General features: G+C 45.4%; 1 protein-coding gene across 5 annotated transcripts in view; it reads left to right on the top strand.

Annotated features, from left to right (window-relative positions):
• Positions 1–1,487: 1,487 nt before the first annotated feature.
• Positions 1,488–16,936, top strand: part of EDC4 (enhancer of mRNA decapping 4) — a 37,698-nt gene continuing 22,249 nt past the window's right edge. For 2 of the 5 annotated variants that reach the window (XM_052796182.1, XM_052796180.1), the window contains exons 1-12: positions 1,489–1,648; positions 6,026–6,182; positions 7,281–7,392; positions 8,533–8,632; positions 10,171–10,360; positions 11,426–11,573; positions 12,115–12,219; positions 12,661–12,770; positions 13,273–13,356; positions 13,948–14,043; positions 15,099–15,201; positions 15,668–15,848. In XM_052796182.1, the coding sequence (XP_052652142.1) occupies positions 1,570–1,648; positions 6,026–6,182; positions 7,281–7,392; positions 8,533–8,632; positions 10,171–10,360; positions 11,426–11,573; positions 12,115–12,219; positions 12,661–12,770; positions 13,273–13,356; positions 13,948–14,043; positions 15,099–15,201; positions 15,668–15,848 (1,465 nt within the window). In that variant the 5' untranslated portion in view covers positions 1,489–1,569. Of the gene's footprint in view, positions 1,649–6,025; positions 6,183–7,280; positions 7,393–8,256; positions 8,296–8,532; positions 8,633–10,170; positions 10,361–11,425; positions 11,574–12,114; positions 12,220–12,660; positions 12,771–13,272; positions 13,357–13,947; positions 14,044–15,098; positions 15,202–15,667; positions 15,849–16,936 lie in introns of those variants that run through there. The other 3 variants (XR_008236541.1, XM_052796181.1, XM_052796183.1) reach the window with 3 other exon arrangements.

Here is a 16,936-nt window from a genome sequence, read left to right as displayed (position 1 = left end):
TGTGTTTGCTGTGCAGTTTTTTACAACATGTTTGGCTGTCATGTGTCTTCCACCCTGGAGGTGGTGGTATTCCAGCAGTGAAGGGATTTAGTAAATTAATCTTTCCAGCATATGAGATGGCACAGGAGCAGAATCACATTCGCTTTACCTTCAGACATCACTAAGCTATTAGGCCCCAGTTTTCAGGGGATTAGCATGCCTTGCTGAGCTTGCTTTTAAAAAGTATGTGAACTTGGCATTTGCCTTTTTGAGACTTGTCAAGAAAGCCTGGGATGGGGTGTGCTCAGGCTGGGTCATTTCTCAAATCTGGCTGCTTTGGCCTCTGAATTGGAACAGAGCTTTTTTGGAAGCTGGTGTTAGGGCCCTCCTGTTCACTATTGCAGCGTTCTCATATATTCCCTGTTTCAAATGCAGGACTGTTCTCCTGTCGCTGCTGCTGTGCTATGAAAGTCATGTTCAAGATTAATCACTTGAAGAGATTAGCTCTTTCAGTAGAAAGAGGCATTTTGTATGGTCACTGCTCAGCAAGGGTCCTTATGTTGTAGCTCCAGATCTAAATGAAGCCTGGCAGGGGAGGGAGGATCTAAGAATAGGTCTGGCTTATGAACCTTGCTCTGCAGAAGGAACTGGTCTGCGAGGTCAGTGAGCCAGGAGAGAGCTTGGTTTAAAGTCAGGTTCAAGGAACGATCCATGTGGTAGGTGTCAGTTTAAAAACTATATAAAATTAGATTATTTTAGACTATTAGAAGTTCAAAGCAGTTTTGCCCTGAAATTGGTCATGTAGATTTTTCGGGGGCTCTTTTTCCTGCCTTTCTCCACACAGTCATTCACTCCTGGCTCCTTACTGGGAAGAGACCAACACCAGTGTTTTGGTGTTGGTAAATCAAAATCAGTATTGCTTAGTGTTTGTGACACCTGCAGGTCACTTTTGAGGCCCAATACGTTTGCTGTCTCTTAACTCTCGTTTCTCGTACCTGTGTTTAGCGCAAGTATTAGGCTGAACCCCAACAGCCTCCTCCCGAGTCAGGAGGCCTGTGTGGAGAGATGGCCAAAGCTGCCTGTGGGATTACTTCTACCCCCTAAACAACCTGCCTCAACCCTTTATGAGCGAGACTTTAGGTATCCCCTCATGCTATTGCACGTAGCAGGAAATCACACTGGCCCTAACACCCGCGGCACCGACGACGTGCTCCGACGGGGCCTGAGCTGCTGTAGGCCTTTGAGGCGGGCGGCAACCAGCTCCCCCTCAGCGCCCGGCGGCCAGCCCGGCTGCCCCGGCGGGGCCAGCGGAGACCCGGCCCCGCGGGCAGGAGGAAGGGGGGAGGCGGGGGATTGCTCCCGCTGAGGGAGGGGGCCGGAGCCGCTGGCTGGTTCTGCCGCCCGCCCCCCTACCCCGGGGCCGGGCTGGCTCCGCCCCCCGCCGCGCCCGGAACCCTCCGTCCCGGCGACGGTTTCCGCCCGGCGCACCAGGGCCCGGACCGGAGGCGGAAGCGTGGGCGGCGGGCCGGGCCGGGCCGGGGCAGCGCGGTGGCGGTTGTGCGGGCGGCGGTGGGAAGCGGGCCGGGCCCCATGGCCTCCTCCTCCAGCATTGACATTGAGGACGCGACCCAGCACCTGCGGGACATCCTCAAGCTGGACCGGCCGGGAGGTGAGGGGCCGGGACCGAGGGGGCGCGGGAGGCCGCCGCCGGCGGGCCTGGCCGGGGTGGGGCCGTCGCCCAGGGCCGGCGGCCGCGCTGCCCTGGCCGGGGCCGGGGCTGCGGGACTCTCCTCAGCCGGCGTGCCGGTGCTCCGCCGTCCGTTAGGTGGCCCCGTCTGCCCTCGGGGCGCCGGCGGCATCGCTCTCCGCCGACTCCGTCCCGCCCAGGGCGAGAGGGGTTCCCGCTCGCCCCTGCCTCTCTCCCCGAGGAGCCCGGGAGCCAGCGGGGAGGCGTGTACCAGCTGGGTAAGGAGAAGAGCCAGCGACCCAGCTTGAGCACCCTCGCTTATGGGAGAGGATTCTGGTAGCTGGGCAGAGCGGGAGCGGTTCAGACCCAAAGCTCGCTGCTGCTGCGGGTCTCTGGGCTCTTGGTGTCTGAGAGGTGTTGCTGCTGAGAACTGAACAGCACTGACCTCCTCCACCCAAGTCTCCCTCCTTTATCAAGAATCCTTTGAGTTTTTCCCAGGTGTCTCACTGGGTTCCGTGGAAAGGGCTATCAGGCCTCTCTGCGATCAGTGCCGTTTTCGCGCTTTCCACAAACTTTTTGCTCTCCTTCTTGTCTGAATGTGAAATGGGATCACAAATATCTCTCTTAAAGCAGTTGTGAGTCTTCTGCCTTTGCTTTGAGCCTTTATACTTCTGTGCTCAGAGTTCAGTGGAATCCCTTCTGCCTGTAAAAATATCAGTGGCGAACAGCAGCAGGCTTAGGAGTCAGCTGTGCAAAACATCTTCCCACTCCCACTGTAGCCTAGCATCTCTCTCAACCACCCTCATAGCTTTTTGAACCTACTGCAGTGTTTCAGTCAAACCTGGTGAGGTAAAGGTCTGAAAGAGGCAGAGACTGTGAATGTTTTGCAAAAAAACCTTAGCTTCTGGGAATTTATGCCCGTGTTATGCTCCTCTTGAGGGAAAGGCAGGAATAACCTAGCTTTTAAGTGTCCTGAGAGTGCAGAATGTGCACGGCCACGTGTGCTGCCTTTTGCTTGGCCAAAAGGATGAGAGGTTGAATGCAGGATTGTTGTGGGAGGGGTGTAGAGGCACATGGGGTGATGGAGCAAACCTACAGGAAGCCAACTTTGTTAGTTTTACTACCGATAGAGAAACTTCTCATTACATGAAGTAGTTTCTCTTGTTTCTGGAGCACTTCGGTGCTCCCAGATTATAAATCTTAGAAGAAAATACATTTTTCCTTCACAGTGCAGCACTCTCTACTTGAAAGACTGAAAGGAGAACTCAGTGTGGGGATGGGGAACACTTGTTTCACAAGCAATTTCTGAACTGAAAGGATGTGTCATGGTTGGGAAACGGTTGGAGTTGTTTCTATTCTCTCAAGGTGACTTGACTTTCCCGCTGAAGCAGCTTCTCTTGCTGGTTGAAGCAAAGGAGTTATTTACTGAGTATGGCTTATTTCTTTTCATTTTTCTTCTTTCCTGTTCATTCTCTTTATACCTTCTCTGTCAACTCTAGTGCACAAGAAGGAGTTGAGAGGAAAAAGAGCAAATGGACAGTAAGTCAAGCAGTAAGGAACCTGTGGTTCTCAGCAGAAATCACTGCCTCGGTAATAGCAAATAGACTTGAAAGAACTGGACATAGTAAAGTGAAGAGCAAGAGTACATGTTTGTTAAGTGAAAGCCTCTGAAAGTCCTCTTAGGATGTCAGAGGAAAGGGAAACTGGGGGATCCTTCAAGGCTTTTGAAAGGGAACAGAAGCAGCCTCATGAATTGCATGTGTAGGACTAGTGTTGTCTGGCATAAAGCTGCTGTGGTCAAGGCCCTCTCTAGTTGTAGTTTCTTTTATACCCTGGGTTTCACTTAAAGATTTTAATACCCAGGAGAGACTAGTGTAGCTGCTTTCCAAGGTTATTGCCACGAAGAAAGTTTTTCAGTACTAGGTGCGCTTAGCTGTGAGCAGCATTATGTTATTCTGGGTGCTGTCCAGGCAGGTGACAAGAAACATTCCCCACTCTTTAGAGTTTACAACTGTCACAATACTTTATTAGCTCTGCTGGGTTTGGTGATTGTGAAAACGCGATCCACCACTGAAGTCTCTCTTGACACAGTTTTCTCCCAGTTTTGGCAGACTTCATCCATTGCTTCAGTAGCCCTTGCCATTTTTTGATGCCGTGCACTCAGCACAGGGGAGCTGCATATCAAACCATGGACCCCCCAGGTGGGGCATGTAGACAGGCCATCAATGCCAGCGTGCTATGGAGGAGAGTCCCAGCTGGGGTGGTGGGCAGGATCCTTTAGTCCGTGCTGAAATCACTGCTGATAACCAGCTGTTACGTGGGCTCACCCTACCCGCGTGGCGTTGATCAGGGAAGTCGCTGTTTAGTACAGAGTCCCAGATGCAGGGGTGGGGAGGTGGGAGCAGGAAGACTTCAGTATTACAGCTCTGATTGCTCCTGCTTTCCTGCTCTTTGAAAAGGTAATGAATACAACTGCAGTTCTTTCCCATTGAAGGCCTAGATCTACTAGTCTAGGTTAACGTTTTGGTTTTGTTCATGTACCTACTAAACACTGAGCCTCTTCCCTTCTTTTATGCCTTCAGGACTGTGTGCAGGCAGCACCTGTGCTTGTCTGGCTCCCATTAAGACAGAGTGATGGCCTAAGCCTGTTTCTGAACTTCGGTGTACTGCTGTTGTGCCTGTCAGCCTCTGGGGAGTGTTTCCTCCTTCCCTTTCCCGTGGAGCAAATGTCACTGTGCTGCTGTCCATAAAAGAGCAGAGATACTTACGTGAGGCATTCCTGTTGCTGCAAATAGAGCAAAGAACGTATTTTCTTTCTCTGGCAGCCTCAATGCTTTTTCTGTAGTGAATATCTTCCTGCTTTTGATCGCAAAGGATAAATTGCAGTTGATGCAAGTAGCTGCAACTGGCCGAGCACCCACTATATGCTGTAGGAATAAGGGCTGCATCTTAATCTTGCACCAGCAAGCACAGCACAAATGGGTTAGGTGGTTACAGGATTGTATTCCCTGGCCTGCAATTTCCTTGTGCTGTGTGAGTGCCGCTGCTGTTTTCTTCATGCAGTGCAGGTAAACTGAGGTGAGTGCCCAAATGGTCTCTGCATTGGGATACCCTGTTGCTGCACAGGGTTTTTGTGTCTATAGCATAGTTGCTGATTTAATTACTCTGTTCATAAACAGGCAAGTTTTAAATAGTCTTCTGGCAAATGAATAATATTTGCATTTATTTCTGTAGGCAGAAGCACTCATCCTGATATGTTAGCCTATTTGGTAACTGAAAGCTTGCCTTACTTTCAGAGGACATGCCTCTCACCCACAGTTATGTTTAGGTTTGTTACGTGTGCCAGTAACAGTGGAGCTTCTGGTCCTGTGAGCAGCCATTTTGCAAGAGCTCAGCAGCAGTTGTTACCTGGCAACAGTATACGAAATTTCAGTTTTCAAAACCAGTGAAAATTTCAAGTGAGGATTTTGCTGAGACAGGAGGCTTTGACTTTGGTGTACTGATGTGTAAGTGCAGATGGAGTGGGCTTGCTCTCCAGTGGGGGTCGTCAACTATTTACCTTGCTAGTGAAATAGAAGACTCTCCTTCACCCCCTGTTACATCTGTCCCCTTCTAAAAGCCTTCAGAAGGCATGGAAGCCACCAGGCAACTTGTGTGAGGCCAAATATATGAAGTCTGGGCAAATGCACTCTTCAAAGCACATCTGAAGCTCTGAACAATTGGTTGCTTTATGCAAAACTTGGGTGCTGGAAACTTCTGTTTGATTAGTCGACCAAGGGAAAAGTATGGGAATCCCGTAGGCACAGCTGCACAGTTTCATAGCTCAGTTACTCAAACACCTGGACTTTGAGGTCAGGTCTCAGTTAGAAGCTGTTTTTGGAAAGTAACAAATGTATTACTTCCACCCAACCCCAAATGTTGCAGCTAACCACTGTATTGGTAGACTTCAGAGATCTCTCTGCAGGCATGAGGGTTGGAAATGACCCTTCAAGAACCCTTTGGTCTGGCACTTGATTCAGTAAATCTGAGTTACCAGCTTAGTCTTTCTGATCCAGGACTATTTGCTCCTTGAACCTGGTAAGTTCCTTGTACCTGTTCTTTGGTGTTTTTTCTGGTCTGCTGGGATTGCTTGTTTAAGAAAAGAGCTATGGCTTCACTCGTTTGTGTGGAGATAAATTTCTTACACAGGAGGTCTCTTACACATCCTTTTTGGAAAAGAAAACTTTTCCTAACCAATTCATCATATTCTACCTGATAGACCAGTAGAACTTGACAGAAAACTTCTGGAGGTAGTGTATTTTACATATTGCTATTTCTTTTAAATGGATATTGCGCACAGTTGGTCATGCTTTTCCCTAGGTTCAGTGAATGAGAACCAGAGACCAGCAAATTCATATAACGGAGACCTGAATGGACTCCTGGTGCCTGATCCCATCGTGGCCGGAGATGGACCTTCTTTGGCTAAGCCAGTGCATCGCAACATTTCTTTGGGAGCCCTGCAGGAGAAGCAAGTCATGTAAGTTTTGTCAAAAAAAGGCTGAGAGTAAATAGAAAACTGTTAAAAATTAGTTCTGCTGAGCCTGAACAAGCATGCTGGGAATCTGACAATGAGTTTTACATTGAGTTCAGGTGACAGTTGTGAGTCCATGCTGTTGGTCAGAGGTTTTGTAGCTTTTGTGAGGCTGATGCATGGAGCCTGCCATCCTTGCTGCTCAGGAACTGAAGAATATTAGAGCTGTTTAGAGAGAAGGGGAACAGGACTGGGCGTGTGATGGACATTGCAAGTCAGGATGGAGGTAAATTAGCAGGGCTCTGGGTGAAACTTAGTGTTCTCATGTAGACATCCATCTGGACTCCTTCAGGGACCCAGGTTACGTGAGGGGTAACTTATACCAGTTTGCAGTATGGTAGACCTTGCACTTGTCAAAGTATTTGTCTCCACAGAACTTAAAACAGGACAAATGATCCTGAGCTAGATTTCTACCTAACTCCTTGCTGAGTTGTACGTGTACATCGGAGTGTTTTGGACAGTACATGTGCTTTTACTGCTTATATGCAAGAGAACGCATGCATATAGAATACTTTGGATTTGTCACGGGAGTAATAATGTAAATCCACAACTACAAATTCACATCAGTCTATTTAGCGTAATGCTTGGCTTCATGTGCTGACTCTTAACATTAGAGCTTGTGTAAATAGCTTTTGTTAGGGTTCTCTGGTCATAGTTTTGAGAGAGGATGCTGTGAGAACCGTGAGCAGCATGCACTGTTGTTGATGAGGTTCAGGTGGTTGGCTTTGGTCTCTTTGCACTTTCCAATGTTGGACAGTAGTCAAGGCTACTTTAACCAAATGTAGGTCTGTGCTCAAGTCAAATAGACTGGAGGTTCTTAAGCTGAACAAACCAGCTGTTTGGTGCTGTCAAACCTGTAACACGTGAGGAAGGGAGACTTAACTGAAAGTAGTTTCTGCTTTCAGTGGTTCAGCTCAAACCTCATAGATGCTCAGATACTCCTTCTGCAGTGCTGTTAAAATTATGAATAGCAAATATCTGACCTCTGTTCTTTTCCCGTGAATCCTGTCTGATTTTTTTTTTCCCCTTTGTTTTTCTTAAAAGCTGCCTTTCTGGTGATGACAGCTCCACTTGCGTGGTGATATCGGCAAAAGATGTGGAGATAGTGGCCAGCAGCGATTCCAGCATCACCAGTAAGGCCAGAGGTAGTAACAAGGTAAGGAGCAAGAGAAAGCATAGTTCTGTCTCTCTTTTTTTTTTTTTTTTTTTTAGTCACATCAGCTCATGCTTGACTATTTTAAACAGAAATTATGATCTCCTTTCCTGTGTTATAGGAGCTTTTAATTAGATAGAAGTTTGTCAAAAAGCTTAACAAGGGGGAGGAAAATTGGAGCGATATCTTGTAGCTGATTGTTACTGTTATTGCAGAGTCTGGCCAAGTTATCCTCCAATTTTTGGGAATGAGTCCATGATCTAAGTTGTAGGTTCCTGGGAAAGTGGCCTTCCTTCACAAACAAGCTTTTTCTGCTGAATGTTTCTTCACTGGAAGGTCTTCCACTATGGAGGGAGAGTAGCTCTTGATAGTTCACTAGCCTCAGTCCTGCTGAGGGCTCTACCCAGCAGATCAGAGCTGCAGAAGAACCAAGATGCTGAGATTCGAACTAGTGCTGTAGCAGAGTACTAAGACATGCTCAGAGCAAATGCTAGTAATAGGACAGAGAACTCTGGTCTTGATCCTCTCGGCCCTTTTCCGTATTATATAACTTTGTTTCTTAATGTGCAGTGAATTAAGGGACTGCAGAGATAGTAAATGAATACTGTGCCATGTTATCATTGTTTTTCATAGATAATACTGAAGATAAAAATGAAAGGGAGGATCACTGCCATAATTTCCGTATTCTTTGCTCACAGAGGTAATGCTTATCAAATAAGACCAGGACTCACTTTCTTGGAAAGCAGTATTAAAACTAAAAAGCAAGTGCCCATGCAGCAAATGTGTTTTCTATATTTCAAAGAAGTTTCCAAGAACTGGGAAAACAGACACAGTGCTAATAAAGAGATAAAGGCTGCTTTGCTGCAGTTGCAGGGTCAAGTGTTGTTCTGCAGCATGACAGATTCAGTGAGTTGCATTCCTTCTTGCAATGCAAGGAAATATTCCTCAACCTCCAGAACTCTGAATGTTCAGGGCTCTGCTACTTGGCATTCAATGTGCAATTCTTCTTAACAACTGCTACTTCTAAAAGTTTCCTATCAAGCATTACAGATCTCCCTAGAGGAAATTGTATATTTGGCAGGTTTGTTCCAGGAAGAAGTTAATTCCAGACATTTCTCATGTTTTGTTTTTTCTCCTGAGCAGGTGAAAATACAGCCTGTTGCTAGGTATGACTGGGAGCAGAAATACTATTATGGCAATCTGATAGCTGTTTCAAACTCTTACCTGGCTTATGCCATTAGAGGTGAGATACCTTCTTGTCTTGCATGTGATTTGTATTCTTTTGCTCTATGTATCTCTAAAAGAGGCAAAGTTTGCATCAGAAGAAGCTAACTGGCAATAATTGAAACACATCTTGTAATACCCGCATCAGGCTGGTGTTGTAGTGGGAATGTAGGTGAAGCTGGAGCTATGGGGGGGAGAAGAGTTGGTTGTGTAGGAGAGTTTCCACTGAGAAAGAAAGCTTTTCTGAAGTTAGAAATAAAAGAAAGAGAAGGACTCAGTGAGGATGGAGGAAAAGTTGAAGGACTGCATTGGTTTCACTGGACAGTAAGCTGATGTTCAGATTAGTCTTCTAATTAAATATTTCTACAGCAGACAAGCTTCTGCGTAGCTAAGCACAGAAACAGCCCTGTGGTAATTTCAGCAGATAAATGTTTGTGATGGATTTGCTTGCATAAATTTAGAGTTGTGTTTAAGGCTTGATTTAGAGGAGCCAAAGAGCAATGCAGATGCAGTGTATTTTGCAGTAGGAAGGAAGAGAAAAGCAGAACAGTGCAGGGAAAGATTGTTTCACAACATATATGAAACAAATGAACACTTGATCATCTGCAGTGTCTCTTTCTGCTCTCATACAAGCATGCAGTGTCTGGGGCTCCATCAGCTCTTCCCTTTCTTCTTAGTTCTAGCACCTGTCAGTTTGTCTGGCCTTTTATGAAATCTACTACTCTGCTTCTGTGTGTTTTCCTAGCTGAGGTTCTTTTAGGGCAGCTTTAGGGTGTTTCACCCTTTTTTAAAATATTAAAGCTTGGGTGAGTAACACTATGGAAAGCTGAGTGGTCTGCTAGGGCTGGCTTGGGCATTAAGAAGTGGAAGCAAGATGGTCTCCATAAGACTGCCTGCATTATGTTTGTCTGAAGTGGGGAAGCTGGAAACTTTGCTTGGTATGTGCATGCTCTAAAGCATGTCCTTTTCAGTCATACAATCCAAAAAGCAGTGCTTTTTGCCAGGTGAGTGTTTATGCTTTTTACATTCCCCTTATAGAACATACATTTGAGCTACCTGCCTCTCAGTGAAATTGCAATTAAAATTAATTCACTATCACTGGAGGTCATTGTTGGAAGTTTGGTAGCTTTATCATGAGCTCAGGATAAAGATTTAGGCCTTGCATTTAATGAAGGCATCTTCATGAGAATAATCCTGGGAATTACGAGAAGTCAGCTTCTGTTGCCTTCTTTTTAAGTAGAACAACTTAGAATTTGCGGTATTCAAAAACAAGATACAGGGAATTAAGCTTGCCCCAGGCAAAGTCCTTCTTGATGCTGCCGTTCCAATCTTCTGTGCCAAAGCTGAAAAGTGCAGTGAATATTTGTGCATGTACCCTGGGTCTTGCAAGGGCTTGTTAACATGGTTATCTATTGATATGAGTTTTCAGTGTGCTGCCAGTGACAGCTGATGGCAGGATGGGTGCTGGAAATGACAAGCCGATGACTGGAAACAAAGGCAGTCCTGTGGAAAAACTGCACAGATAAATGGTGACTTCTCCCTCTGTCTTTCCTGCAGCTGCTAGTAATGGCTCCGCTATGGTGCGAGTGTTGAGCGTCAGTACTGCTGAGCGGACCTTGCTGAAGGGATTCACAGGCGGTGTGGCAGACCTGGCTTTTGCTCATCTCAACTCCAACCAGCTGGCATGCCTAGATGAGGCTGGCAACCTTTTTGTCTGGCGCCTGGCCATGGATAAAGAAAAAATCCAGTATCTTGTCAAAATATGCCTCGTATCAGTCTTTGTGTAGTGGTTAGATGTGAATGCAACCTCAAAATTGCAACTTATTTTGTAGCCTTTCCAGGACAGCAGCTTGCAGGGGGAAGGTCGATAGTTCTACCCCTTCCAGAGTATCAAATCAGTCAACCTGTGCCTGTATTCAGCACAATCATTACTTTAAATTGCATGTAACTTTAAATTCTAGGAGTGACGCCTCAGTGCTCCTTCTGGTTCAGGCAAAAGTAGTCAGTGAGAAGTGTCAGTCTGTACTAGCTGGCCTTACACATGGACAGTGTCACCTTGACCATGTGACGGAGTTTTCTACTCATGGTTGTCTAGTTCTAGCTTTTTCCTCTGTTACTTTTCTGGGAAGGAGGATGTAATACATCCCTCCCGCTCGCTATCTTCCTTCCAAACCTGTCATCCTTCTTTTGGTAGTCCTGAAATTTAATTCCAATGTTTGACTCATTGCCCTAAATATTTTCCTTTTAGTTGCTAGGAGTGACTGCTTAGTGCTTTTGGGAAGCACGTTAGTCTGTGGGATATGTCTTCTTAGGTTGTGGCATCTTCATTTTAATTGTATACCATCATTTCAAAGCAACTGGAGCAAAGGTGGTTGTAGTTCTTTAAGATCTGATTTGTAGGGGTGGACTAGAGCACTCAGCCTGGGGCAATGTGGTAGCTTTTTTGTCCTTCCGTGGTAGCGTTGCAATGCTAGCTGAAATCATTTAATCTGTCCATCAGCAGTCACATGGATTGCACATTCAGATGTGGCTGTGTGCCCCTCTTGTGCTTATCCTGTCCCTGTCTGCAGCCTGCAAGAGAAAATTCTGAGAATCTATTAACTTTTGTAAGCTTAATCTCTTCTGCTAGTGAAGAAACACTAGCTTGTGTGCTTTCTTAGCAGAATCCTTTTACCTGATTTCTTTTTGAATCACAGTGATTCAGAAAATCTTGAGGTTTAATAGTATTTAACAGAGGACCAAGCCTGAATAGGTTATTGCTAAGCATTAGTAACACAGCCAGAATGTTACATTTCTTAACCATGGTGATCAGAGAGGAGATCTTGGTTAACATCAAGAGACCTGACAATACCCCGTTGAACACCTCTCGAAGAATCATCTGGTGCCCTTTCATCCCAGATGATAATGAGGAGAGTGGTGAAGAGGGAAGTCAAACGTTGGCATTGTTACATGAGGACAGGGTAAGGAAACCCTACTTTTGAAACATTGTCCCTTGTTATCATTAGAGGGGGAGAATCTAATGAAGGAAAGAGCTGATATGGTTAGAGTTGTAAAGGCTCCTGTCTAGTCTATGTTGGGGATCCTCCTGTAATATGAGATGTGGGATTCCTCTCTTCTGAGGAGAGGCCATACTGATCCTTCTCTGGGCCTCAGGAGGATGGAAAGTGGTAACTTCTGCTCGCCGTCAAATAGCAAGGATCACTAGAAATAGTGTGGAGGGCCAGAGGCATCACTTGTCTGTTCACGCTGAGCCAGTACCTAGGGGAGGGGGCTTGGTGAGCAGCAACTACAACTGCCAAGAGCAGTTCCGCATACTTTTGTACGGCTGGGTGCCAGAAAAGCATCTAATGGCCATATTGGGTGGAAATGGGAAGCTTTATGTCACATGCTGGCCATTGGGCTGGCATGTCAGGATATACAATAAGGATATAAGAAATTCTCTACTGCATCAGACCAGTAGTTGTAGATATAAACCTGTGTGCCTACATGTTTGTTTTCCAGGCAGAGGTGTGGGATTTGGACATTATCCGAACGAACCACAGCTCCTGGCCAGTGGAAGTGCCTAGCATCAAAGAAGGCTTCATAGTAGTGAAAGGCCACAGCACGGTATAAACCTATTTTGTTTTCTTTACTGCCATCGCATAGGTGATTGCTACAGATCGCGTAGGTTTTCTTTGGGTTATAGTGTCTCAGGAGCTGCAGTTCTTAGGACAGTGGGCTGTAAAAAAGAAAAACAGTTTTTTACTCGTCCATATTATCACCCACAAGCTGCTGGCTACGTACACACACTGTGGGTAAATAATCTTTGCTTAAAGAGCCAAGGTGAATGTGGAGTCATTTGCTTTGAAAATGGCTCTTGAAAAAACTCACCTGTATTTCCAAGGGCCTGTTCGACAACCTGGGCTGTACTTCTGTCAGAAATTACTCTGACCTCCTGTACTATCAGACTGTTAGTCAAATTCCCGTTTGAAGAGAGTACTCTTTCTTCCTGTGAAATAAAAAAGCTATAAAATGACTTCTGTGTCTCTTTTTCCCCCCCCTATGTAGTACCTGAGTGAGGGAGCACTTTCTCCAGATGGAACTGTGTTGGCCACAGCAAGCCATGATGGTTTTGTCAAATTCTGGCAGATCTATATTGAGGGGCAAGACGAGCCAAGGTAACTGGAGAATTAGAAAATGAAGGATCTTGGAACAGAGACCAGCATTTTCTCTGTGAGAATTTCCTTGTTACAGAATTACCTGTGATGGTCAGGACGTTACAAAGAAATAGAGTGTATGTTTGTAAAGTAATTTGTTGCTGAAGAGTTATATCACTGAATATCACATATGCTCAAGATTTGGTAACCTTAGGAAAAAAAGCAGAGAGCTGTGTCTGGAAGCAGAAGTTCTGTGCTTTGCGCAGGCTGTAGTCAAACTTTTGCACTGTCCCTGTAAATGCAGAAAGCTTCTCTGAGCTGTTCCTGGGTGTCACAATCTATGGCTGCATGGGCTGTGATCTCCTTATTTTATATAAGTCTGTAAACAGCTACAAGCTGATAACACTTGGTGGCTGCTGGCTTAATGCTGTCTTTGGACAAGGGGTAATATGTTCAGCACCCACCTTATATATTCCTTATTTACTACTCACTGCACACTTAGTCTTTTCTGATTCTTTCCTAGGTGTCTTCATGAGTGGAAACCCCATGATGGTAGGCCTCTTTCCTGCCTGCTCTTCTGTGACAACCATAAAAAACAAGACCCAGAGTAAGTCCCTAATCCTGTACTTAGAGTATCAAAGTTTAGTAGTGTCTTCTAACTCTACCTTTGGAGGGTTCCTTGTAACTGCATTGTACTTGTAAAAATTTAGTGTTGTGGCAGGAGCAAGTCCTGTCCTCTTTGTAGTCAGTTTTCTAGTGATGGAGAAATAAATAAGGCTCTGGAGCACAGCCTAAAGTGACCTCAATCCTAGTGTCAATTCCATGAAAGCAATGAAAATTCTAAATTGATGAGTCCTTTCTGGTTTGTGGTATGGTCAGTTTTGACTGGTCTGTTAGCTTTCAAATTTTTACTGCAGCCGATTAAAAAGTAACTGTTTTGTTTTGGTTTGTGTTTTCTTTTGGGTTTTGTTTTCGTTTTTTTTTAATTTTTATTCTTTCTTCAGTCAGTTGTGGCCTTAAGGTTCTTGAGAGCTACAGTGGTTTCTAATCTGCCTCAAAAGCAGAGATTTTCTAGGAACTTAAGACATGGTTGGGCAAAATCAGCTATGGGCAGCTTTTGAGGAACTTTCCTGTGAAATGTTTTTATGGGAAGAACCAGATCTTACTTTAAGACAACTTAATTCTGTTGTGCCTGCAGGGTTCCATTCTGGAGATTTCTCATCACAGGAGCAGATCAGAATAGAGAACTGAAGATGTGGTGCACTGTGTCTTGGACCTGTCTGCAAACTGTCCGGTAGGTGTTGATACGCCGACTCCCCTGAAGGGTTGGATTTACTTTGAGCAGTGGATTGTAACAGAGCTCTCAATTTCCAGGTATATTTACTTTGCAAAGGTAATCCTTGATCTCCGATGGAGTCTACTCTAGCCCCAGCTAGAGCCTCCTCCTTTGCCAGTCTGACCTATCTGTTGAAAACTATCAGGGTTGTGGCCTGTCGGGTGACTGCCAGGTCAAGCTTTGGCAAAGGCGGGGAGGTTGATCCTTTTACACAGTCTCCTTGGTGTTACCAAGACCTGTTGTCTTTGCTTTGGTCTATAAGAGCATAGACATACCTGTAGCATGAGGAGAGGCATTCCAAAATTGCACTCCTTGAGTGCTTTCTTCTGTAAAAATACTAGATATTCAATAACCAATCTAAGATCTTTTCCTATTACTGCTTTTTGTGATATAAATAATGAGAAGCTGCTATGTTGACAGAGCATAAGCAATTATACAAGGCTTAAATTCTGCTTTAGTCCATCCCTTCACTCGGCTTATGTTCCCTGATTTTACTTTTCTGCTGGTGAATTGTGGCCTCTCTGATCACATGCACATGTAAGGCCACTTCTGAATTGCCCTCTTAAAGTGAGAAGAATATGGCATACAGCCAAGTGCTGCTTTTTCTACCTCATACTACAGAAGGTCCAAAACCTATAGAAGGGTTATTGGTTTGGTGGATTTTTGTTTTTAAATCTGTAGCATTGGCTCTTGTCCTCCTATGAATGTGGACCGTGTTAAGTAACGACAAACTGTCATCTTTCCTTTAAAGGTTCCGAATCTAGATCCTATTGTGTGATGTCCCTGATGAAGTCTCTTAGCTGAAGTCAGCACTGATTTCTGCAGTGATGTTTTTGTTCTAGTGGGTGGTTGCGCTGTAATATGCCTGTAAACTCCTTAAGGTGGCGGGTTTTTCTGGTTTTGGTTTGTTTTTTTTTTTAAACTTATGCAGTTTCATAGCAGTCGTTCTGGTTGTGCTAATTTACCTTGCTTTCTGCATCCCCTCCTCCCCCACCTCTTATTTGTGGATCCAGCTTTTCTCCTGACATCTTCAGCTCCATGAGTATTCTTCCCAGCCTGAAAGTCTGCCTGGACCTCTCTGCTGAATATCTGATACTGAGCGATGTGCAGAGAAAAGTAGGTGGTTCATTTTATTGCTGGCTGTGTGGGTAATGGTGACAGAAGAAGTGGCCATCTGTGTGACTGATTCTGCTGCCTAGGTCTAGGATTTGCACGTTAATAGCTAAAAATGCAGAGGTGGGCCTCAGCTACTTCACCATAAGATGACGAATGGTAACAATTCAGCTGATTAATCTTGAGGAGCCTTAAGTATTACTTCTCACCCTAAAGTAAAGCTCTCATTTGGAGGAACCTGTGTCTGACACAGTAGGATTGAGTTCCTGATCAACATTGACTCAGATAGGAGTGTGCTTATTGTGGTTCCCTAGGGTGTTTGGTTTCAAATTTAAAAGCCCCAGGCTTTATTCTTCATGTTATTCCCATTGTTCCAAATCTCTTTCAGGAGCTAGGCTTTGTAGTCCACACACACGTATGCGTGGTCTGCTCTGAAAGCCCAGTGACTTACTGTTTCTGATTCTTCCAGGTCTTGTATGTGATGGAGCTGATGCAGAACCAAGAGGAGGGTAAAGCTTACTTCAGCTCCATCTCAGAGTTCCTCCTTACCCACCCAGTCCTAAGCTTTGGTATCCAGGCAGTGAGCCGCTGTCGGTTAAGGCACACTGAAGTGCTCCCAGCAGAAGAAGAAAATGACAACTTGAGTGTAGGTAGGTGACGAAGAGAATTTGCCTGCTGTGAGATCAGGATGCCTTTATTGACTGGCTTTCTCATGAAAGGCTGGCTCTCTTCTTCTCTTAGTCTGTATGAAATACATCCTGTGCAGCTAGAGTGCTTCAGAGAGGCACAGTGGAGTTGGATACAAGGGACGTCTGGAAGTCTCTGGTCCAACCTGCTGCTTGAAGCAGGACTATTGCTGGTGGTATATTGGGTTACCTATGGCTTCATCTAGTTGTGAGTTGAAGGCCCCTAAACATGACATTTCTGGCTCTGCTCTGGTGCCCTATCCCAGGACTGCATCCTGGACCTCCCAACCCAGATTGTAGCCATTACCCCTTACCACACAGAAACTCTGCTGAGATGTTTCTGTTATTAAAAAGCATTCCAGGGCCGTGCAGGCTGAAGTGACTGCCAGTGACACTTTGGTTGAAGGTACGAGATTAGCTGCTTGGTATCTGAGCCATGATGCTTTTGCGATCACATAGCGTCATTGCCCCCAGCAGAACACAGGGGACAACTTCTTCCTCTGGCAGCGTAGGCCTGAGTCCCTCTCCAGCACAGTTTGATGCAAGTTCACAGGAGCAAAAGAGCTCCTGGAAGAACTGGCAGGATATATTTCTGTGACTGCTTGTCTGAGTAAACTCTATGTAGTTTAACATCAGAGATGTGAGCATATGGTCTGAGAAACCAATTGGTTGCTTCTGAATTGTGCTGCCTGAGCCTGACAGATGTGAGGACAGTACATAGCCTGAGTTGAAGGAAAAGGTGTGGTGGTTCTCCATCGTGTCTGGAAGGCATAGTGCCAAGCCACAAAGCTTCTTGTAAAAGAAATTAACAAGTAACTCTCTTACAGAGGAGAGACACCTGAGATGTCTTCTCTGGCTGTTACTACAATGAGTATGATAGTGAATCCTGTGGAGAACTGTTCCATGCAAGCATTCCTTGATCACTGCCTCTCTTCAGCTGTTGGCTTGCTCCTGACCTCCCACCTTTCTGTTAGTAAAATTTGGAAAGATGCTGTGAATAATATCAGCATGTTTACTGTTAGAAAGATTCCTGGGCTTATCAGTACAGCTGT

This window comes from Harpia harpyja, chromosome 9, assembly GCF_026419915.1.
Source record: "Harpia harpyja isolate bHarHar1 chromosome 9, bHarHar1 primary haplotype, whole genome shotgun sequence".
Classification (NCBI taxonomy): Eukaryota; Metazoa; Chordata; class Aves; order Accipitriformes; family Accipitridae; genus Harpia; species Harpia harpyja.
This window is presented reverse-complemented; position numbering and strand designations above follow the sequence as displayed.